Here is a 24,946-nt window from a genome sequence, read left to right on the forward strand (position 1 = left end):
CGAGTTCTGTGCATACTACAAAGAATGCCTGAGTGAGAAAATACTGAATGACTCCCTCTGACTCTCTACAGAATCCCCGTTTCCTTACAGAATCAGAGGTTAACATAATGTTGTCTAACATAGGTATTTGAGAAATAACACTATAAGCTTGGTGAATCTCATCTTATTTCTCAAGTGTTTACCTACAAGGCTTTCAAAGAGGCTAATTGTTTTAAAAAATAAAAAGCCTCAGAGAGAAGGTGTCATGGTAATGGAGAGGACACATACATTTGGTTTGCAAGTACAGATATCCCCAAGTCATTCAAACATCCCTAGGCTGCTTTTAGTTCATGTTTTCTATAATAATTTCATAAGACATATACCATAGAATCTCTTATTTCTAAAAATCTGCTATTGGCTCTTCAATACATTTCAATAGCAGCAGACTCTTCTTAGGAGTATGAAGTGGCATCGCAAGACGTGAAATGAAGGGGTTGGGAGGAAGGGCGCGCTGCATGGCGCCAATCACCAGGTGGTGGCTGAAACCCTGCCTTCCGTTCCCTTGAGACAAATGCCCCTCAAAGACAGCCAGTAAAGCTTCCTTCACACACCGGTGGGTCTAGGAAGTAGTACAGGTAATTCCTGCCACATCAATCCCAGAAAAAGCTCTGAACGCTAACAATCTGGTTAATTGCTAAGGCCTTGAGCGTCCGTGGCCTGGCCAAGGAGCAGGGAGGATCTGACTGCTGCCAAATCAGGAGGGTTCCCAACTTACGCTCAGCCTTGGCACTCTGCCAGAGACTTCATTTTTTAACATGTAATAGATACTCACTATAAATAAAAATAATTGTTTACTTCTATTACTTGGAGACTGGTGTACACTGTCCGAGACCTCACCAGTACCCTCTTCCTGGCAATGATCACTAGCTTTTATAAAAAGTCTTTTCCAGAATGGAGACGCTTCTGGGTCCAGAGGCAACAGTGGAAACAGTGTTAAGACAGTGGAGGTAGACGGATGTGTCTAAGAGTCACAGGAAGTTAGGGAGAAGGCAGAGGAGACCCCATCTGGGTGGCGGGCCCAGGCCTCGGTGTGTGTCCTGGCTCCTCTCCCCTATCAGACTAGTCCATGATCTGTAAGACCAAACATGGGACCACACCCCTGGGCTGGCACTCCAGGTGGGAACACCAGAGCCCCTGTTTTCTCTGGGGTGACTGTTCCAGTCATGGGAAGAAGGCCCCTGCGTCGAGGGGATGCAGAGTCCAGAACTTGGAGATGGCTGAGGCCACTCCACCCTGACCCTCTGGGTTGTTCATTTACATGAACAACTACTTTCCTCCTTTATTGCTTGATCTCAGACTTGGCTCTTTCACTTGCTACTGAGAATGCTATAATGCAAAAGGTCATATAATTTGTGAATAATGTTGTAATTTTATAATTAAGACATAGCATAATGGTACAGTTGTCTTTCATAATGAGAAGCTTGTGTGAGTGTTTGCTGATCAAACAGTATGTAAGGGATGGGAGGAAGTGCTTTCTCTCAACTATCCAAACTAAATATATTGCCTTACTTTCGTAAGACTGAAGCTTTTCAATCCTCTGGCACCCTGCATAGAGTGAACGAGACTTGCTTTCACAGGTACAGTTGCCACCTGGGTGACAGAGCAGGACCCTCTCCAACACCCATAAAAAAACACCACCACCACAAGTACAGTTCCGTGACCCAGGCATAGCCCCTCCCATGTTCCATGGCCATGGCACACTGGCAGAGTCCTGAGGAAAGATGTAGGGTTGCCCTGATGAGAAATGGATGGAGTCAGCATTTCTCATGCAAAACTAAAAAGATCCTTGGGCCAGGTGTGGTGGCTCACACCTGTAATCCCAACACTTTGAGAGGCAGAGGCGGGAAGATCACTTGAGGCCAGGAGTTCTAAGACCAGCCTGGTCAACATAGTGAAGACCTCTGTCTCTACTAAAAATAAAGGTCAAGGCTGCAGTGAGTGGTGAACACGCCACTGCACTTCAGCCGGGGCAACAGTGCAAGGGCCTTCTTTTATTTTGCAAGGGCAAAAATAAAAAAATAAAAAGATCCTCTCAGGAAGCTCAGCATAGAGCCTATGGCTGGTGACTGCCCACACTCAGCCCAGCAAATCTCCCAAGTCTGCTTACCCTGAGAAAGCACTACGAAGACAAAAAGGAGAACATGAAAAGGGAACACTTTAAAAGCAAGGTTACTTCAAGAGATGGTGTTTCAATAACCCTGGGGAATTCTAAAAGTGCTGTGGAAGCACTATGCACTATCAAAGCTGACAAATGGCTCTAGGACAGCCAGCCCTGACTTGCGAGTTCATTACTACGTATCCCAGGCACCAAACGCGCCCATCATGCTGTGTCTTACAAAACTTGAAATCAACTTGCCACCAAACTCACCAGATTCCTTAAGTTCTCTGTAAGTGAAAGCATCTGGCTGTGTAAATTTTGCAGTTAAAACACACCTTTGAGTTAAATCAGGGGTTAATAAGAAGAAAATAATTCTGAGAAATATATGTTCATTCTTAAGAATGGCATAAATATTAAACTGTATTCACACAATACTTTTTCTGGAAAACGCAAACTTTTTTTCACATTTATATGTAGACACTTTAGGCCAGGCGTGATGGCTCACGCCTGTAATCCCAACACTTTGGGAGGCCGAGGTGGACAGATCACTTGAGTTCAGGAATTCGAAACCAGCCTGACCAACATGGTGAAACCCCATCTCTACTAAAAATTCAAAAAAATTAGCTGGGCATGGTGGCACACGCTTGTAATTCCAGCTGCTGGGAGGCTGAGGCAGGAGAATCGCTTGAACCCAGGAGGCGGAAGTTGTAGTGAGCCAGGATCGCGCCATTGCACTCCAGCCTGGGCGACAGAGTGAGGGACTTCGTCTCAATCAATCAATCAATCAATCAAGCACTTTTTCTAAAATCAATTTTATCTCAGTTTAAGTGAAAGAAATGAAGCTGCCCTCTATAGTCAGACAAATAATCTTTGTATTTGGATATTTTCCCCGTTAAGGAGCTGGTACATTTCAGAACTTCCACATGGATCCCAAGCACAACATAAAGGACAGAGAAGTTTTATTTCACTTCCTCATACTTACTATAATAAAAACAGTAACATTAGCAAAATCTAAGGAATGAAATTTTCCTAGCATGTTTCCAGGAGGCAGAAAGTTTAGTTCTAACATTAAGTTTCACAGGGCCAAATGGCAATTACCCAAGTTATTTTAAAACATTCTTGGCTGGGCGCGGTGGCTCATGCCTGTAATCCCAGCACTTTGGGAGGCCGAGGCGGGCGGATCATGAGGTCAGGAGATCGAGAACATCCTGGCTAACATGGTAAAATCCCATCTCTACTAAAAATACAAAAAATTAGCCGGGTGTGGTGGCAGGCGCCTGTAAGTCCCAGCTACTCGGGAGGCTGAGGCAGGAGAATGGTGTGAACCCAGGAGGCAGAGCTTGCAATGAGCCGAGATTGCGCCACTGCACTCCAGCGTGGGTGACAGAGCGAGACTCCGTCTCAAAAAAAAAAAAAAAAAAAATTCTTAGGCAGTTCAAGCATAGCAATATTCAAATCAGATTTTGCTGTTACGTGGTTTCTATAAATTTCCCTTTACAGGCAACCAAAAAACTGAGTATTCCTATGGTACTGTTAACATAAGAGCATTTTACCTAAAATATAATCAATAAAGCATTTATAAAGGCTTTGAAAAGAAAACTAAAATGAGACAGATTTCACAACAGAAAAAATCAGCTGGCAACTCTAGGGGCTAAAGGCAAAAGGGCCTCTAGGGGAGAGGGTCCCCATAGGCTCTGGTGCGTCTTTGGGCCCCAATTTCCAGATAAGCGCTGGTTTCTCAGGGCACTTAAAAGTGGACAGATGATTTTTCCCACAGTCAGAGTCATCACACAGCCCGTCAAGTTTCACCCTGTAAGCCTGGCATTACCATCTTCCACATTTCTCAAGCTCAGCCCTTACCCCATAGACTAGACAAACTGCCTATTTTATTGCAGAAGTGGGTTTAGTTTTGTTCTACATTTGTTAGCTCACTTGGGCATTGTCTCAGCCTAGCTACTTCATCTACAGTCAGCCAACACACAACTCACCCCGCATCCCAGATGGCCCAGGGACAGAAACCCGATTCCTCCACGCCCTCACCCCGCCCTCACCCCAGGGCATCACAATGCCTGTTCTCCTTTGTTGAAAGCCATCCCAAATATTACAGCTTATTGTCAGAAGCAGACTTAGTTTAGAATTAAAACTTAATAAACAGGCTATAAAATCAGGAGTCTATTTGAGATAAAACTACAAAATCTGCAGAAGAGGAAAAAATGCAACATGACGAATGTTTCAGACAGATCACCAGTATGAAGAGCAAATCCTGAACGCTGGCAAGCAACAGTCACTGTACTGGCCACAGTTACAACTTGTTTATGACTTGCTGGTACTGTTTAAAGAACTTTATGCATATTATCCCATTTAATTCTCATAAAAGCCATACAAGGTATGTACTACTAGGATCCCCACTTTACAGATGAGAAAACTGAAGCACAGAGATGCTAGGTCACTTCCTCGACGTCACAAAGTGAACCTGGGCAGGCGCCAGGGCCGACTCCAGTGCTCAGGCAGCTGAGTCCAACTCTTACCCACCCTATCTCCTGGTTGGACAGCTTTCCAAGATGATAGGGATACCAGTGTGAGTTTCTTCGAAATTTCACAAACACTAAATCTTCCAGAAAGTACGACTTAATTAAGGCTGTAGGTAAAGCTTTCAGAATATAATGTATATATACATAGCTAGCTATTGTAATTAACAAACACTAGTTAGAGCTTAGGCACAACTGAAAACCATTCAATGAGATGAAGAAATAATACAAAGCTTACTTTTTTTGAAGTTTACGATTTTTTTCAGCCTGTCCCCCCAATTTGCTAAGTCCCAAGGCATCCTGAGATGAGTTATCCGTCTCGGAAACACCAGCTGTGAGGAAGCAGAACAGCCCAGAAGTAAAAATCAGCACAACAAAGTTCTATGTTTTCATAAATAGGCGGATGAATATTTGCAGGTTCAGAGTGAAATCATCTCTTAAGGCTAAGTTTCTGACTAGACAACCAAATGCGCAAGACAGAAATGCTCAAGACAGGAGATGTGTTGTACTGAGTGGCAAGTGAGCATAAACCGCTGCTCTCCAGCTCCCATGCCTTCACAGCTGCTGCTCCCTGGAGAGCACACGGCTCCTGGAGCACCGCGTGGGAACTGCTGGCACCGAAGGCAGTGCCTTCCTCCCCCACCCCTGGCTGCTGAGAAGGGTGCGGAAAACCAACCAACCTTGTCCTAATGCTTCTTTGCCAGTTTGTCCAGGTCGGCCCTTTTCTTTCTTGCCAAACAAGCGGCCAATGGAGGACTTAATTCCTTTCTTCTTTGGGGCTTTGTGGAGCGAGTCCTGGCTACTGTTGCTACTGCTGGGGTTGCTCACGGGACCGTCCTGGGAGCCTGTGGAGCTTCAAGGAAAGAAAACGGATCTTTACCATGTGCCCTTGTAGGATACTTCACATATTAACAGTCGCAAACTTCCCTACAAGCACTTCCAGTCTCTTTCACACACATCTTCCTCACCAAGTGCATCATGCATGATAAAGGCAGGCTCCCGGCGAGGCCAGCACGGAGACCCATTCTGGGCAGCTGAGACTCTCTCTGACATGGAGCTCCCCTCCCCTCCCCTCCCCTCCAGGGGAGGCCCTGACTCCGCGCCATCAGGTGCCAAAGCCCAATGGTCCGCCTGCTTCCCCTCCAGCAGCTCCCACAACCACCCTGAGCATTACTCTGCTCAGCTGAGAACCGTGGCAATGTTAACTGCCTGAGGGGTTACTGCAAAAGTAATATACATGCCTCCCCTGCATATTGCCTGGCACAGAACCGAAATCCAATGGAGTTTAAAAAAAGAGGGGCCAGGCGCGGTGGCTCACGCCTGTAATCCCAGCATTTTGGGAGGCCGAGGCGGGCGGATCATGAGCTCAGGAGTTCAAGACCAGCCTGGCCAGCATGGTGAAACCCCATCTTTATTAAAAATACAAAAATTAGCCGGGCATGGTGGCGTGCGCCTGTAGTCCCAGCTACTCAGGAGGCGAAGGTTGTGGTGAGCCAAGATCATGCCACCGCACTCCAGCCTGGGCAACAGAGAGAGACTTTGTCTCAAAAAGAAAAAAAAAGATAGCATAGATAGCATACTAGTAACAAAACAGCTGATTGGTTTCCTGAGAGGGGACTCTCAGTAAACTGGTAAGTACAACTTGGAACTCTCCACAGCTTACAAAAGGCGCAAGAAAGGCACGGGTTGTCCTAGCGGTTCCAATACGAAGCCTGTCATCTGCTTGCCAAACTCTCCATCAAGAATAGCAAGTAGTCAATTTGTAGACTCTGAAGACATGAAGTTTTTCCAAAACTTGCTGATATCATTTAACTCCTTTCTTTCCAAACTAAGCTTGCCCAAACAGATATGCATCTTCTGCTGGATTTCACTATAGCCCAGAGCAGTGGTAGGCATTCTAAGTTAACATGTAAATACACTCAACTGAACTAATGGGTAATTCTAGAAAATCACTGTTTTACTCAAGAAAAGATTCGTCGATTTCTCAACACTGGAAACTAAAAGACAAGTGCGCTCTGCATGGGGCTGCTGCAGGCTCCTTACTTCCTTATGTCCCTGATGTCCTCGTGGCTGACGGTGTGCAGCGCCCCTTTGTGCAGCCGGTCTAACCGAAGGGCTCTTGGGGAGGAAGGCGGGGAGGTTTCACACTTTATGGTTGTCTTGTCATCTCGTACCTCTTCTCTGGAAGGTGGCAACTGAGGGGTGAGAGAAGCGCAAAGTTAGTTAACAGCAGACTGTGAAAAACTCGGGCCTTAAATTATAGCCATAAACTTCTTTGAAAATCGATTCGCTGTGCTTTCTGCCAGCACAGAAAGTCTTGTTTCAGTCTGGCACCATTCTGAAGGGCCACGCAGCACAGCACCACAGAGCTGTCAGACTCCTGGTCTGCCTCCCCACGAGTGTGCGCTGGGGCCCAGCAGGACACAGGGATGCCCCTCATCCTCAGCCTCCTCCAGGCAGCCCAAGGTCCTGCCTTCCCCGGAATCCTATAGGCACATCATGAGGACAGTCTCTGAAGGGGCAGCAGAGATCCGAACAATGCCCATAAACCACATCGTTACAAATGTGAGACAGCATTAACTTGCACTAATGAAGAGCCAGCAACAAATACGTTATCTCCTGATGTCCTTCAAAAGAAACACTAGAGAGGGCAGAAACCTCTTGGGCAAAATTGTCAAATACCTTTTTGTCTGAACGGGGTAAAAATAAACAAGGAACAGCCCATGACCCCCATACACATGTGTATGGCTCATATTTTGCAATAATGTTTCGTCGGACACTATAAATTGAAGCACTTCTACGCAGTTTAAACATTTTTGTTCAATATGGCTTAAAAGAAAATACTTCTAAGCTTATCATTACAAGATGATGTTTGTCAGACTCCCAGGGTTTTTGTGTTTTTGCAGTGGAACGTGAATACGCCCATGTGCTGAGGGAGCAGGATGGTGGTAACAACAGTGAACAGACTCACCCCTGCAGGGTCTAGGCAGATCCTGCTTGTACATTTGTGTTTTCTGGTTTTGAGTGGGACTGGATTTCATAAAACATGTTCAGCAAACTTACTATAAACAGTAAGACTTGAACAGTGAACTTTATTTTATTAAAAAAAAATTTTAAGAGCCAGGTTCTTGCTGTGATTCCCAGGCTGGACTGCGGTGGCTATTTGCGGGTGTGATCATGGTGCGGTGCAGCCTCAAACTCCTGTGCTCAACTGATTCTTCTGCCTCGGCCTCCAAAGTAGGTGGGACTACAAGCACGTACCACTGGGCTCAGTTTGAATTTCTGCTTCTTAAATGGGATTGTGTAAAGTGTATCAATCCTACTGTAGCCCCACTGTGGCTCAGGGAGGACCAAGTGCATTCAATGCAAAATGGAGCTGCACTCATTTAGGACATAATCTCAACTAACAGTTAAAATGCAAATGAATTCTGCATCCTTTCCTAATTTCCAGTTTCAATCACAGAACAATGAAAGGCTTTCAAAGCTAGAAATTATCAATATGAAGCTTAAGTTTCAAAATTCAGGTTAAAACAATCATCTGTTTTAAAAAAACAAAACCAAAAACAGGGTACAGAGAAAGCTGACATGCAGCCGGCTATAAGCTGTTAACAGGGTCCGGGGAAAGCCCCGTGAGCCTGGCCAGCGCTGCCCTCCTCATCCCTCCACACGCCACCCTCCCACACCTCCACACGCCGCCCTCCGCACCCCTCCACACGCCACCCTCCGCACCCCTCCACACGCTGTAGTGCTGTCATGTGCCGGACTTCTGCCTCCATCCCAGCTCAGGCCTACTAGAAAGCAGGGAAGTCCTTTTGGTCTACACCAACACCACTGAGGAGGAAGGCGACAGTCTCCTGTGGACCAGGCCTGGCACTCTGCACGCACCCCTGGTTTAACCTCACAACCACCCGAGGCCTAGGCTCCTCAAAGACACCAAAGTAGTATGCTGAAGTTACCAGTGACCAACAGGGCCAGGTTATCATGCCTAAGTGTCAATCAACATGCTACTTCCTTCACTGAGAAAATCTTGCTATCAAAAAATAAAGAAAAAACAATTCAACAGAAGTCAGCTGAACTGAAGGCCGTGCTCTGTGTCTTGTTGCTGCTGGTGTAAGCTCCTTATCTCACCACAGACAGCCACAGGTCCCATGACACTTTAAGTGGCACTGTTCTACCATTATCTTCACTTCTCAGGAGAGTAAACCAAGGTACAAACAGACCCCAGGTCACAAACTCATCAGTGACTGAACTAGGATCTGAACTCAAGCAGTTTCACTAAATCACCCAACAGAGCAGCTCACAGACAGCTGCTGACCAGGTCCCACACTTTTGTCAGAGGACAGCTGCCTTTAGGTATCTGAAGAGCTCTCTAGTCACGGCACCATCAGGCAGGTTTTAGACAGGGGCACAGAATACAGACCAGAGCGTGAAAGTTATGAGGGAGAGATTTTGGGTCAACATAAAGAACAGCCGCTGAACAGATCTGCTCCTAATGTACTCTACTTCCTTCGAGAACAGGAAGGCCCAATCCACAGTTATCTCTAAAGAGAAGTGGCCTTGGGCCTCCTTCTGTAGCAGCGCTGCCAGAGAGGTCAGAGTATCTGAGACAAGTAAGGCTAGATGATGAAGTGGTCAACTGTCAGGTTTTGAAATCAGACAGATCTGAACTCAAATCTGCACTGTGCACTGGGGGGCCTCTCTAAGCTTTGGTTTCCACATCTATAAAATGCAGATAACAACAGTAACCTCACAGGGATGTGTATGGGAATTAAATACAGGTTGAGCATCCCAAACCCAAAAATCTGAAATTCAAAATGCTCCAAAATCTATACTTTGAGTGCTGACATGATGCTTGAAGGAAATGGTCAACGGAGCATTTCAGATTTTGGATTTTCAGATTTGAGAGGCTCAACTAGTAAGTGTAATGCAAATATTTCAAAATTTAAACAAATCTGAAATCTGAAATACCTCTGGCCCTAAGCATCTCAGATCAGGGACACTCAGCCTGTACCAGACTGGGAAAGCACTCAGCACAGTGCCCGGCATACAGCAAGAGCCCAACGCTAGCTGTGATTATTACGAAAATGGGTCCCTCCGCATCTACATTCTATAGCTTTGCACTAGTAATTTCTTATTTTTAAAACTACTACGTCTACTATGAATAAGCATGTAATGATCAGAAGGCTGAAAAGGTGAGAGAATGGCAAGCTGTTACATTTGTCCCAGTGTTCTGTGAAAACCGCTAATGACCAATTTCCAATAGAACAATCATCAGTAAGGTGCTAGGTCACTTTAAACACTTCCATTAAAACGCCAACCATTCATTATTATACAACTACATAATGCTACATTTATGTAAAATATGATAGGTACTCTTCAATACATTATGGAGATACAAAGATATGTTAAATTACTAAACAATTTACCTTTCTACGATGTTTCCTTAAATCACTAGGCTGATAGATGCATGCAAAGAAATGAAGAGAAACCAGATTTACTATATACACTTTGAAGTTAAAAATTCAAGGATCAGTATAAGCAAATATATTAAAATAGAAATGACAGGAGACAGTTACATTAGAGAAAATGTAACTGGATACAGAACCATTTTTTCACCAAAAAATTTAAATATAAGTTATTAAAGGTTTATTAAATAAACACTATAAATTATCACTTAGATAAAATTCTATCTCATGTGTTTTATCAAAATATGGCATTCTATATAATAAAAGGCCCTAACAATCATCTATTCTAAGCCAAACCTCTCTATAACTTAGTTTTCTTTAATAAAATCCATGTTATAATTAAAAATATTCCAACGGATGAGGAAGTTACTGCAATACCAATTATAAAACTGAACAAACCTACTTTTAGTTAATCACCTGTTGGACATTAACGTAAAATCCTTACCTAGAATTTGATTTACCACTTTTCAAAAATAAATTTATTGCTTAAAGCAAGGTATCCTGTTAAAATATATAAGAACAAAAGCTAGCATAATATTAGGTAGAATCTTTACATCCATCCTATGATTCACATAAGATATTTTAATTTAAAAATAACCTATTAGAGATAGTTGATGAGATTCAACAAGCTGATGAGATTTACAGTCTTGAACACAATCATCAGAACCAGAAAGAATACTGTTTGTGTAAACAGCTTCCATTAATTCTACGCTTTGATTATTTATGTAGGAAACACGTATGAATTACACAAATCCTACATAATTTGAGTAAAAACACTCTTAAACACCTATGTCTTGCCTGTATCCATACTTACTATATAGTAATACACTAATTTAAATTACCATTGAGAAAAAGATACTTTTAACTGACAAAAAAACAACCCATTAATAAAGTCATCACAGCACAGACTCACACATGATCGAACACACACAGTTGCGGGGTTACCTGAGCATGCTGTGAAGAATCGCTATAGCATGGGGTGGAACTGGGAGGGGAGGTGGATGAGTAAACTACAGACTGATGGGGACCTGAGGTCTGGATTAAAAATGAATCTGGAGATGGCTAAAATAATAAAACAAAAGGATGACAGGAAATCAAAACCAATGACGGAAGCACAGAGACTGTCAGCCAGCATACGGAATTACAAAACCAGAAAAAATATATATACATACACAACGGTTTTTACAAATTCTCTGGACAGAAATAAGCACAAACCCACAAATAAAACAGTCAAAGAGTTTAAAATATTACCTAATTAGTAGATGATGTAAATTATAAAAACAGTATTTCAAAACACTGCAAAATAGACTAGTTACCACCTCATATGCCAGTAAAATGATTCACCGTCGATTTAATTGCATGCTGGCTAACAACACAACTAAAAACAAAAATAGATGGTAACGGGAAAAAATATGATAGAAGCACAGTTAAAAAGCAAATGGTATAAATATGAAATATTTCATTGACAACACACTGACAAATTCTAAACATACAAGATAGTTTGGTTTTTTTTTAGAGAAAGATGGGGTTCTCACTATGTTGCCCAGGCTGGTCTCTTAACTCCTAGCTCAAGCGATCCTCCCACCTTGGCCTCCCAAAGTGCTGGGATTACCGGCGGGAAACACCGTGCCAGGCCCACAGGAAACTTTTAAACATTACTCAGATCTGCACACTTTGCAAACACCAAACACCAGAAGGTCATTGCATTTCCAGGTGAGAGGTGACCCTAAGCTGCGAAGGGAAGAAGCCCATCTGCTTCCTTAGGGAGCCACGACGCAGCTGGCTCGTTCACGGCTTCAAATGCAGAACCCATTTCACATTTTTCCTTTTTTTTTTTTTTTGGTAGTAGATGCCCTGGAAGCTGGTTGGGCACTCCGAAAGGAAAGAAATGCACTGACTCCCTTTGTGCATTTTCCCATATGCTCTGATGTCTGCCTTTATTTACTTTTGCTAAGTGGTTTTTCCTAGAAAACAGAAAATATTTCCCCTTCTGGCTGCTGTACTTTGCACGGCTGTCATGCCTAATGTCACACAAACAAATGGTGGTATGCTAGCCAAATATTAAAATCCAAATATTAAATTATTAAAATTTTAAATTATTAAAATTTAAATATTAAATTTTGATATTTAAATATAAAATTTAAATATTAAATTTTTGATATTTAAATATAAAATTTAAATATTAAAATCCAAATTTTAAATTATTAAATTTTTTTTTAATATTTTTTGGGATTTGTTTTGAGACAGGGTCTCACTCTGCTGCCCAGGCTGGAGGGCAGTGATGCAATCATGGCTGACTGTAGTCTTGACCTCCTGGGCTCAGGTGATCCTCCCACCTCAGCTTCCAGAGTAGCTGGGACTACAGGCACACACCACCACGCCCAGCTACTTTTTGTAAAGACGGGGTTTTGCCATGTTGCCCAGCTGGTTTTGACCTCCTGGGCTCAAGTGATCTGCCCACCTCAGTCTCCCAAAGTGTGAGGAATTACAGGTGTGAGCCACCACGCCCGGCCCCAAATATTAAAATTAGTTTGTCATAATAGAATGATTAAATAGTAACTAGTTTTTATAATCTTGAACCTCTTAGAATAATGAATGTACTTGATTTTCTTGTGGGTAGATTTGTAGTGTCCAAGATTTCATACAGGTATGCTGAGGGCAGCCACAGCAGGGAAAGGGCGGATACGTACAAGGGTCATGACGCCCAGTCTGTCCACTTCCCGAGCTGGGCTGTGAGGGATCCTTCGTGGGGTGGAGCGCCCACTGCCCGGAGGGGAGGAGCTAGCAAGCGAGGAAGCAGGATAGGGGGGAATGGAGCTCATTGATCTAAAACGACCAAGATTGTCTAGACTTCCACTGCCAACTCGACTTTCAATCTCCTCTGCCCGCTGCTCTGTATTTTCTTTTTCTTCCTGAATCAACCTAAAATAAAACAAAAGCAGTCAGTCCTCCTGTTTCGGCGAACAGATTAATGTGTTTGCATGAGAAAAACCATGCTTATACTCTGTATTACTATGAGTAAACTCCAATAGTAAGTTGCTCAAACAATGAACACTTCAGCAAAAATGTTCTACTCTTCTTAAATTTTTATTTATTTATTTATTTTTCTTTTGAGATAGAGTCTCGCTCTGTTGCCCAGGCTAGAGTGCAGTGGCGCGATCTCAGCTCACTGCAACCTCCGCCTCCTGGGTTCAAATAATTCTCCTGCCTCAGCCTCCCGAGTAGCTGGGATTACAGGCGTGTACCACCATGCCCGGCTAATTTTTCGTATTTTTAGTAGACATGGGGTTTCACCATGTTGGCCAGGCTGGTCTCGAACTTCTGACCTCGTGATCCGCCCGCCTCAGCCTCCCAAAGTGCTGGGATTACAGGCGTGAGCCACAGCTCCTGGCCAAATTTTTTATTTTTTCAGACAGGGTGTCACTCTGTCATCCTGGCTGGAGTGCAGTAGCATAATCATAGCTCACTGCAGCCTCGAACTCCTGGACTCAAGGGATCCTCCCGCCTCAGCCTCCCAAGTAGCTGGGGCATCAGGTATGCACTACCACGCCTGGCTCATTTCTTAAAATTTTTTTGTAGAGACAAGGTCTTCCTATGTTGCCAAGGCTGATCTCGAACTCCTGGCTTCAAGACACCCTCCAACCTCAGCCTCCTCCCAAAGTGGTGGGCTTACTGGCATGAGCCACCACCCCGGCCTCAATCTTTTTTAATATACTACATCTCACAACAACAAAAAGTAAACCTTCCACTGAGTCTTGTTGGTTCTGGATATCATTCACATTTACCCAAAAATTCTGGAGAAGGCTGGATGGCAATTTTTCCTATGGTTGCAATTAATAATTTCCTAAGTAATATTTTAAAATTTTATGACCCTTATCTCCCCTATTCTTAGAGCAAAGCTGAAGAAATCTATAGATTTCTTCAACTGGAAATCAGGAACTCTAATATAAAGAACAGATCCACAAAGCAATTAGGAGTTTCCCAACACTTAACTGTTTAGACTAAACGAAAATATTGAGTTGGTTCTTTTTTTTAGTTTAAATTTGAACCAGAGTGTTATCTGATGGGATTCTCTACCATCCTCATCTAAATTTCTGGATTCATACCAACCATGCTACATTAATTTGGAATTCAAGATTAACGCTCCTCTCTCCTAGAGTGTCATGGATCACTAGACAGCAGTTTTAATATTTGACTGTGCCAATAATAATTATTCTAGTATTAAAATATAGAAACCTTGCAATAACCCTTCCAATTAAAGTTCTACTTACATTTCTAAGAAAAGTGCTTTTTGATCATTATTAATAGAAGAAAATCCACAAGTCAGTGGACAGAACACTTACATCCGGTCAACTTTCGGCATAAAGAGGAAACACTTTTATCTAGCAATACATCATAAGAAACAAAAACAAAAGGTATATAATCCTTTCCCAGCTCCCATAATGATGAGGAAAGACGATCTTTCTGAATGCTTCATCACACTAATTATTTTGCACCTCCTCCTTCAAAGGGCCCCTATGCCTGGCAACAGATGCTGCAGGGGCCTCTTCGCCAATTTTCAAGGTGGCACATGAAATGGGAGTTACAAAGTCAAAAGCACAGGCAGCACACCAACTTCTTACTTCAGAATGTACAGCCCTATTTTTTTCTTTTTAATAAAAAAAAAAAAGCTGGAGTAACACAGCTCTTGTTGATGTTTCTCTTAACCTCTTCTTTACCTCCTGTTCTCTCTGACCAGGACTGGCACCTCCACCCGCGTAAACTTCACAAGCAAGTCCTGGCAGCACCCCACCCAGACCTGCTGCAGGACTCTACACACACACCTACTCCTCACTTGGATTCAGGCTGGCCAAGCGGCACGTCAGGCCAGGGCCCAAGGGTAGATCCCAGGCACCCCCTGGTCACACTGCTGTGTCCCTAGGCCAAGCTAGTGTGGGCAGGGTTTACCGGTCTCTTCGTCAATATAAAAGCAATTCTTGGATTCCATTCTACAGTTGGCCCGTTTTGTAAGTTCTGCATTATAACTGCTAAAGTTGCTAAAGAAAAACCCTTTAAAATACTGACGAGACAAGAAAGATTCAAACCTGCACTCTGAGCACTCACTGTCCATGTTAACTTCACACAGGGAAAGGCACACTGGAGTGGAGCCGTGCACTCCTGAAGAGCTCCAGTGTTCTGTGCCAGGCCACTGTGTGACGGGACCTGAACATGTGAGGCTCTGATGTACACACACTCATCACAGTGCCTGGCCTAATTTTTATATTTTTTGAGACAGATCTCACTCTGTCATCCTGGCTGGAGCGCAGCAGCATGATCACAGCTCACTGCAGCCTCGAACTCCTGGGCTCCAGGGATCCTCCCGCCTCAGCCTCCCAAGTAGCTGGTGTGACAGGTATGCACTACCACGCCTGGCTCATTTTTTAAAATTTTTTTGTAGAGATGAGGTCTTCCTATGTTGCCAAGGCTGGTCTGAACGCAGCCCTGGCTCAATTCCTAGTCTCCTCCAAGCCAGTGTCTTCCTCATCTCAAGAAACAGACTCCATCCTTCTGGCTGTTCAAGCCCAAATCCTTGGAGTCATCTCTGACTTCCTCTCTTTCCTTCTCACCCTGGATCCAATCCCTCAGCAAATCTTGTTGGCACTCCATAACAATACACTGAACACGCTCCACGTGCTCCTTCTCCCTCCTCCTTCGCGCCCTGCTCAGACGTCACCCTCACTGTAGTGACTCCCTGGCTTCCCTTCTTACAATTCTTATTTTCCTGCTCACTCCACAACTCAGGGCCGCCCTGAGTCCCATTCCGTGCTCATTACCATCTGACATACAGGGATCGTTTAAAAATATATCCGCAAACACTTTTAACACTCGTCCCTTTAAGAGGTGGAGGGTGATTCTCACCCCAAACCCTGAGTGTGGGCAGGACTTAGCACCTCACTCAAATGAACAGAATAGAGAGGAAGTGAAGGCTGCGGCTTCCAAGACCAGGACTGGAAAGGCTGTGGGACTTTCTTCTCGCCGTCTCCTAGAGTACGGGCTGCTTGCATCACAATGCAAGGAGCCTACAGCAGCCCCGGTGGCCAGTTCCAAGTGGTGGGTGATGGCCCCGAGGCCTCCTGCCCCAGTTGGGTCTTTCTGTGCCTCCAGCCTTGCCAGACTGAGCCGGGACTGTCCTGCTCTGCTGCTCCTGCGCTCACAGGAGCTGTGAACTACGAAATGTTCACTGTTTTAAGCCACTGAGCTCCGTAGTAATTTGTTACACACCAACAGTCAACAAACACACACTACCAGACTCTATCTGTCGACTGTTTGTGTCCTCTGGGATGCAGGCATTCTTCCTGTTTTATTACACACTGCTGCAGCCCTAGGACTCTACAGGTCTGTAATGCGGCCTGGCCCAAACTAGCTGTTGAGTGACTATGGGGGCTAAAATTATACTTGTGTGTATTGAAACAAATGCTGCTGAACAGACCAAAGTAAGAAGGTAAACGTTCTACACTTTTAAACGTCACTACACACAGCCTCTTCTGTGCAGAAGGCTGCACATGCGGCAGGTGATAGCAGCGCGCTCCTTTCAGGGTTCAGGGTCAAGGAGGGACACTCAGACCAGAAGGGGGTTGATAAGCAACCCTTCCTCTGCCTTCCCACCATATGCGCCCACTCCGGCGTGCACGTATTCTGAGCGCTGGTCTCTCTGGTGAGTGGCACTGGCCTGTGGAGGCAGCCACTGCTGTTCATCCAAGGCAGGCTTCAGTCTGTCATCTCTTCCCAGCCCACCACCGTGCACACCTGTCATCTGCACTCCGGATCAGGAAGGTAGGCCGATTGGCCTCCTCCAGATGTGCTCAGCTCATGTGGCCTTCCAGGTGCGGCTTTCAGGACAGCAGTGGGAGCTGGGTGGGCCCAGAGCCCCTTCAGCACCCTCCAGCTATGTGGCGAGGTTCTCAGGAGAAGGACCTCTCAGGCCCCACAATGTCCTACAGAAAGGTACCAGTGCCGTGACTGTGGGGAGAGTGCCCTGGTTACTTGAATTTTATATTCAAGGGCAATTTCAGACCTTAAAATTCTTAAAACAGAAGTTAAGTAAGTTCTATTATTATGGAATACTTAGAAAATGTTAATAGTATTTCATCCAGACTTTTCCAGGCAGGATGAGATTCCTCAGAGACGCCCATGCGTGTGGTGAGTGTCATGCGCGGTTGCACACACCTGATCTCTTTGTTGATGGCGTCCAGCTGCTCCTGAAGCATCATGGCTAGTGTGTGCGCGTCGGCCTGCCCGCTGGGCGACAGCAGGTCAACTGAGCTGAGGAGAGTGTCCCTGTCATCTTCACCATCAGACACGTCAGCATCACTCTCGAATGCTTGTGCTACATTTGCCAAGACACTAGCTTGCTGGGCACGTTCCCAATCCTGCTCATTAAGAGTTTGTACCTACAAACAAGAAAACCAAATCTCAGTAGATAAAGTAACAACATTAGTTGTAGAAACATAAATCTATTGGAAATTTAGGAATTCTTTAACGAAAGCCCAAAAGATTTTAGAAAGATGGGCCATGCTTATAAGGTACTGACATGAAGCAGGCAGTATTTAAGAAACTGGGGAGGGCAACAATCCATTCCTTGGACCCTTGTGATACTAACGCCCTAACATGGATATGTGGCATTTCCATGGCGAAATACACAACTGGGAGACGGTAGAGTCAGAAACAAAAACCGAAAATCAGCCGGGAAGGGTGGGCAGGGGGAGTTCATGAAGAGAGGCTGATCAATGGCTGCAAATATACCCTTAGAAGAAATAAGACCTGGTGTTGGACAGATCAGCAGGGTGACTAAAGTTAACATTACTAGGTGATACACGCCAGGCGTGGTGGCACATACCTGTAAACCCAGCATTTTGGGAGGCTGAGGTGGGTGATCACCTGAGGTCAGGAGTTCGAGACCAACCTGGCCAGCATGGCGAAACCCCATCTCTACTAAAAATACAAAAATTAGCCAGGTGTAGTGGCTCATGCCTGTAATCCCAGCTACTCGAGAGGCTGAGGCAGGAGAATTGCTTGAACCTGGGAGGCGGAAGTTGCAATGAGTCCAGGTCGTGCCACTGCACTCCAGCCTGGGCGACAGAGAGAGACTCTGCCTCAAAAAAAAAAAAAAAAAAGGTGATACATTTCAAAATAGCTGCAAGGGAATAACTTGAATGTTCCTAGTGTAAAGAAAAGAGAAATACGTAAGGTGATGGATATCCCAATTACCCTGATTTAATTATACGAATGTATCACATTATCACATACATCCCCAAAATATGTATACTTAATATGGATCAATAAAAAAATACATCTGTACTCCAATTATACATGCTACTGGGAAGTTACAAAAAAAAAAAAGATTTAAATCTATATCAACTGAGTTCACTCAGTTGCTGTAAATTTCATAAGCATTTTCGAGTACCCTCTAACCAGCCTGCGTGTCCACATCCTGCCCTGCCTGAGGCTGGCACTACCAAGCTCGAACGAGGAAAGGAGGGCAGCAGCAACTGAGAGAATCAAGGGCAACCTCAAGAATCGCAGTGTATGCGGCATGGGCAGCTCAGTGCTGAGTGGCCGTGTCTGACTGAGGCATCATGTACGTCATCAGAATGCAGAGGGAAAAGTGTGTGTGCCGGGACCTACGCCATCCCCGCAGGGGTGATTCGTTCGTGCCGCCTCACTCTTCAAGCCCCCAGCACCTCCTCTCCCACTCTCACTCCCAGCTGATGGCCTTCCCACTTCATGGAGACAAAAGCAAGGCCTGTACTTGGCCTTCCTCCTCTCTGAGGTCAGCCCCACCTGCCGGGCAGCAGCCTCAAGCCCTGGCTCACACCGGGATCTCCGGCCATCACAGCTCCCTCTCGGGATAAGCAAGTTCCACTAGCTCGTCCCATCAGCATAAGGACATCTTCTCCCTCATCTCACCTTAAAACACCACAGCAGAAATCAAGGCCCTTCCCCAGTCCCTGCCCGGGTCTCCTTTCACCCACCCCTCCACTGTTCTGCTCCCAATCAGAGTAAAAGATCCTGGTGAGCTGCCTCCATTCAGTCTTCCTCTCCCCACTTCTCCAGACCTTGCTGCAGGCCAGCTTTCAGCGCTTACTTCCCCACCAGCGGGACTACTCTATGGCAGTTCCAACGTGCTCCCCGTTACTAAGGCCACCAGCTGTCCCTTCGCCCCATCTCCCATCTGACCTGGCCCATCAGCAGGGTGGGCCCCGCTGCTCTCCTCTCTTCCCTGAGCACTCTACCCAGTTGGTCTCAGGACCCTACCCCCCGCTGGTCATGCCTCTGTCTCATTCCTTCCCAGTCTCCCCACCGATGGTCTTGGAGCACCCCAGAGCTCCATTCTTAGACCTTGTCTCCATCCACAAGCACCCATGGGGTGGCGTCGTCTTGTCTCATGTTTCTTAATACCATCCATATGCGCAAGATGCCTAAATTTTCATCTCTAGTTCTGGATGTCTCTCTTGCGTTCCAGACTGTAATATTCAACAGCCAACCTGCCACCTCCCCTGCACAGCTGACAGTCCCGTCAACCTGAACATGGCCCTGATCAATTCCTAGTCTCCTCCAAGCCAGTGTCTTCCTCATCTCAAGAAACAGACTCCATCCTTCTGGCTGTTCAAGCCCAAATCCTTGGAGTCATCTCTGACTTCCTCTCTTTCCTTCTCACCCTGGATCCAATCCCTCAGCAAATCTTGTTGGCACTCCATAACAATACACTGAACACGCTCCACGTGCTCCTTCTCCCTCCCCTTCGCGCCCTGCTCAGACGTCACCCTCACTGTAGTGACTCCCTGGCTTCCCTTCCTACAATTCTTATTTCCCTGCTCACTCCACAACTCAGGGCCGCCCTGAGTCCCATTCCGTGCTCATTACCATCTGACATACAGGGATCGTTTAAAAATATATCCGCAAACACTTTTAACACTCGTCCCTTTAAGAGGTGGAGGGTGATTCTCACCCCAAACCCTGAGTGTGGGCAGGACTTAGCACCTCACTCAAATGAACAGAATAGAGAGGAAGTGAAGGCTGCGGCTTCCAAGACCAGGACTGGAAAGGCTGTGGGACTTTCTTCTCGCCGTCTCCTAGAGTACGGGCTGCTTGCACCACAATGCAAGGAGCCTACAGCAGCCCCGGTGGCCAGTTCCAAGTGGTGGGTGATGGCCCCGAGGCCTCCTGCCCCAGTTGGGTCTTTCTGTGCCTCCAGCCTTGCCAGACTGAGCCGGGACTGTCCTGCTCTGCTGCTCCTGCGCTCACAGGAGCTGTGAACTACGAAATGTTCACTGTTTTAAGCCACTGAGCTCCGTAGTAATTTGTTACACACCAACAGTCAACAAACACACACTACCAGACTCTATCTGTCGACTGTTTGTGTCCTCTGGGATGCAGGCATTCTTCCTGTTTTATTACACACTGCTGCAGCCCTAGGACTCTATAGGTCTGTAATGGGGCCTGGCCCAAACTAGCTGTTGAGTGACTATGGGGGCTAAAATTATACTTGCGTGTATTGAAACAAATGCTGCTGAACAGACCAAAGTAAGAAGGTAAACGTTCAAAGGTGAATTCTTTTCACTAAATGATGAATATATGTATTCAATTACTTCTTTTATTTTTTAGAAACAGGGTCTTACTCTGTTGACCAAGCTGGAGTGCAGTGGTGCAATCATAGCTCACCATAGCGTTGACCTCCCAGGGCTCAAAGGATCCTTCTACCCCAGCCCCAAGAGTAGCCGGGACTGCAGGGACATGCCACCATGCCCAGCTAATTTCTTTACTTGTAGAGACAGGGTCTTACTATGATGCCCAGGCTGGTCTCAATCTCCTGGGCTCAAAGATTCCTTCTGCCTCAGCCTCCTGAGTAGCTGGGACTATAGGCACACACTACCACACCCAGCTAATTTTTTCTTTTTTTTTTTTTTTTTTTTAATAGAGACAGGGGTCTCCCTGTGTTGCCAAAGCTGGTCTCAAGCTCCTGGCTTCAAGCAATCCTCCCAAAGCACTGGAATTACAGGTGTGAGGCACTGCACCCGGCTTTTTATTTTATTTTATTTTACTTTTTAAGACGGAGTTTCGCTCTTGTAGCCCAGGCTGGAGTGCAATGGTGCTTTCTCGGCTCGCTGCAACGCCTCCCGGGTTCAAGCGATTCTTCTGCCTCAGCCTTCCGAGTAGCTGGGATTACAGGCACCTGCCACCATGCCGAGCTAATTTTTTGTATTTTTAGTAGAGACGGGGTTTCACCATGTTGGCCAGGCTGATCTCAAACTCCTGACCTCAGGTGATCCACCCATCTTCGCCTCCCAAAGTTCTGGGATTACAGGCGTGAGCTACCCGCACCTGGCCTACTCATTTATTTTTAATCACTACTTTAAATCCATGATTATCATTGTATTTAAAAGTGACTATTTTTATAAGAATTCCTATTAAAAGAAAAAAAAAAAAAACTACAGAGGCCAGGCACGGTGGCTCACACCTGTAGTCCCAGCACTTTGTGAGGCTGAGGCAAGAGGACTGCGTGAGGCCAGGAGTTCAAGACCAGCTTAGGCAACACAGACCCTACCCTCTTTAAAACAAAAACAAAAACAAAACCCTATTTTTAAAAATGCTCTAAAAGCTAAACTCTTAGCCAGAAAATAGAAAATGAGAGGAGGGCAAGAAAGCAATGACCTATCAACATTTTTATCCCAAAGTAGTCCGAAAGCCAGGGGATAAGTAGGTAACTTTCACGTAAGCAGAGGTATTTCACACAAAGACCTTGCCTTGGAAGGCTCATCTCGCAGGGCTGCCAGACGGCCTTTCTGCGGGCGCCGCAGCACTGCACTGGTGCTGTAGGAGTCTGTGTGGCCGTCTGCCATGGGGAACCTGAAATCTGGGACACTGCCCAAGTGGGGTCGGCTGAAACATGAAAAATAAGAATGATCATTATTAGAAGAAAAGGAAATAAACTCTTTTAGTTAAGGCAGAATCTATCAATTTGGAAAAGTTATTCCATACAGGAAATGGTCTCCAGGGAGGGCACTTCTCTTGCCTGCCCCAAGAGCTACATGTTGCCTGCTCCAGGCCAACAGTTTTAGTCTCTCAGCCCTACCAGGTAGAAAGCTCTCCAGGAAAAGCTGTGCAGACGGCCAAGGTGATGAGCCACAAGGAGCCCAGCTGTCTAGGATGAGAGACCCCGGGTTCCCTGAGACCCCTCCTCTGGGTCCAGGTGTCCGGCTCTGCATTTCTGCTCCACTTTCCCAGGGCTGACGAAAAACACAGCCACAAGCCACTGCTGGCCTTCAACTGTTCTGCAACTGTCCCACCTGTGCCAGCATCTGTGGTGTGAGATCTTGGGATCTGTCATTCTGCTCTTACATCATCAGTGTCACACTCTTCTGGGCACCTAAATTAAGATATCCAAATATTAACTGATCAAAACTCCTCCTGTGTTTTGGAGTTTTGCCAATGATGTGTCTCCTCAGTACCAAGCTCTAACCTTTGAGTTACTTTACTCTTCTCTCTCGCCTCCTACTAAGCTACAGGCTCCTTGAGGTCACACCATGAGCCACATCCAGTTACGCTGCCCACATAGCCAAGAACTGGCCTGCCACAGGTGCTGACAATATGGCTGCTCACTGGTTAATACCATACCCATGATGAAGTGAAGCACCTCTTAGTCTCATCTGGTCTAGTTCGGCCCTCAATGCTTCAATGTTTAGGACAAGCTGATCCTACAGAAAAGCAAAAGACTTATATTACTGCTATCTCTTTTAGATTTTAAAACCACTTACTTCAAATGTGCTCAGATGTCGAGCATAACCCTAATAGGTTACATCAGCGGTTACAAATACCAAACATTTTAATTCTGGGAAAATTTTCTCCAAGAGTACTGCAATAAACATAAACACTCAGACTACTATATTAACTTTGTAAGCCCTAATGAATGAAAAGCTGTGTCTCAGTCATAGAAAAGCTTTTAAGAGGATAAACACCAAATGATTAACAATTATTAGTTTTGTAGAGAAGCAGACTCTTTTAGAGGAGCAGGGGAACAATATTCACGTCCTGTGCATCTCTGTATTGTGTTTAGTTGTCTTACATCGAGTCCGCACCCATCCCTGTGTCATGGGTAGACTTGGTCTCATTTCTAGAGCCGTGCTGTCCAACACTGGCACACGTTGCCACTGAGCCCTTGTAACGGGTTGGTCTAAATGGAGATGTGCTGTGACTACGAAGCACACGTGGGAAAAGAAAGTAAAGCAGCTCAGTTCTGCTTCTATTAATACATTATGAAATAATAACATTTCACATACACTGAATTAAATAAAATAGATTTTACCTATTTCTTACTTTCTAAAATGTGACTATTAGAAAATTAAACATTACATATGCAGCTCATATTATATTTCTGTTGGACAGCAGTGTCATTGATGCTAATATTTTAGCTTCAAATAAACCCAGAAACAACTCCGAATTCTGAACCATATGCATAGCCAGACTCAAAATACACCTGAAATACAAAGGCATTCAACGTACAAGCCTGAGAGTGCTAGAAACTTATGGCAGTGGACTATGAGAGCCACAAACCAAGCTGCTCTCCACTGTCAGACATCTGCAGTAACTATCATCATCATCAACTCAGTTCAACTTGGCTCTTCATGGATTTAGAGAAGATTTCAGTACCTTATCGTGTTGTGTTTCTTCTAATTGCTTTTTTGCATTTTCAACTTCTCTTAATAGAGAATTCTGAAAAAAGACAGATAGTCCTTTAGTGTTTCTTTAAATATATAGCATGGCTGTATTCGTTTAAAAAAAAAAAAAAAAAAAAAAAGACCACAGAGAGGGAATGGAGCAAAAGAGCACACCAGCAAGCACTGCTACAGTCCTAGAGTTAGACTGTGAGGCGGCGACACCTTCTCTTATATCTCTTACTAATGTAACATCTACTCCTCACCAACTGAACCTTCTAAAGGTAGGTATGTCAAGTTCATGGTGCAAGTTCATTTTAATCACTTAAACTGGCTTATACTAACTTTTAGGCTCTACAATTTCTTGGTCACGTGGGAAACCTGAATTTAAGTTTCAAATGTATAATTAAAATCAAAGATAAAAACACTGCTCCGTTAAGGCTGACTCACCGATCAAGGAGGTGAGTGGGATAACAATTCTGTATGGTCTCTGGAAATGCCCTCCACGGTCAGCACCATGTAAATAAACGTGTCATACAATGAGCGGGAATCATTAGTCTCTCAGATGAGCAGACCCCAATCCTAACAGCCAATCTCAGGGCAGTTTCTGAGTCCCATCACTAGGGACACTGCACAGTCAGGACAGGCTTTATCAAACGGGAATCCAGCTGCTGCCCATTAGAGCTTCTCCAACACAGATTCTAGGATATCCCTTCACTCTGGTGACAGCTAACATGTTTCCATGATGACAGTGCTCAGAGTCCAGGCTTAAACTTTTTCCAAATCAATGAAAAAGAATGAAGGTAGAGGTTGGAATATTTATTTGGTTTTAGCTGATTGAACCCTTTCTAGTACATGCTACAACCTAAGTGTCCTATTTATAAATGAGACAGAAATTAACTTTTTTCTTTTCTTTTTTTTTTTTTTTGAGACAGGATCTTGCTCTGTCACACAGGCTGAATGAAGTACAGTGGCGCAATCTTGGCTCACTACAACCTCCACCTCCTGGGTTCAAGCGATTTTCACGCCTTAGCTTCTCAAATAGCTGGGACTACAGGCGGGTGCCCCCAGGCCTGGCTAATTTTTATATTTTTAGTAGAGACGTCATTTGGCCATGTTGGCCAG

General features: G+C 45.0%; 1 protein-coding gene across 18 annotated transcripts in view; it reads right to left on the reverse strand.

Moving 5' to 3' along the window:
* PPFIA1 (PTPRF interacting protein alpha 1) overlaps positions 1 to 24,946 on the reverse strand; it is a 115,421-nt gene that overhangs the window by 25,102 nt on the left and 65,373 nt on the right. For 5 of the 18 annotated variants that reach the window (XM_054524166.2, XM_024255742.3, XM_054524165.2 and 2 more), the window contains 10 exons: positions 23,817 to 23,879; positions 22,785 to 22,864; positions 21,914 to 22,049; positions 17,337 to 17,560; positions 12,821 to 13,052; positions 11,076 to 11,192; positions 10,092 to 10,121; positions 6,709 to 6,860; positions 5,346 to 5,518; positions 4,904 to 4,997 (listed from right to left, as the gene is read on the reverse strand). In XM_054524166.2, coding sequence (XP_054380141.1) covers positions 4,904 to 4,997; positions 5,346 to 5,518; positions 6,709 to 6,860; positions 10,092 to 10,121; positions 11,076 to 11,192; positions 12,821 to 13,052; positions 17,337 to 17,560; positions 21,914 to 22,049; positions 22,785 to 22,864; positions 23,817 to 23,879 — 1,301 coding nt within the window. The remainder of the gene's footprint in view (positions 1 to 4,903; positions 4,998 to 5,345; positions 5,519 to 6,708; positions 6,861 to 10,091; positions 10,122 to 11,075; positions 11,193 to 12,820; positions 13,053 to 17,336; positions 17,561 to 21,913; positions 22,050 to 22,784; positions 22,865 to 23,816; positions 23,880 to 24,946) is intronic. The other 13 variants (XM_054524167.2, XM_054524169.2, XM_054524171.2 and 10 more) reach the window with 3 other exon arrangements.

This window comes from Pongo abelii, chromosome 9, assembly GCF_028885655.2.
Source record: "Pongo abelii isolate AG06213 chromosome 9, NHGRI_mPonAbe1-v2.0_pri, whole genome shotgun sequence".
NCBI classification, from domain to species: Eukaryota; Metazoa; Chordata; class Mammalia; order Primates; family Hominidae; genus Pongo; species Pongo abelii.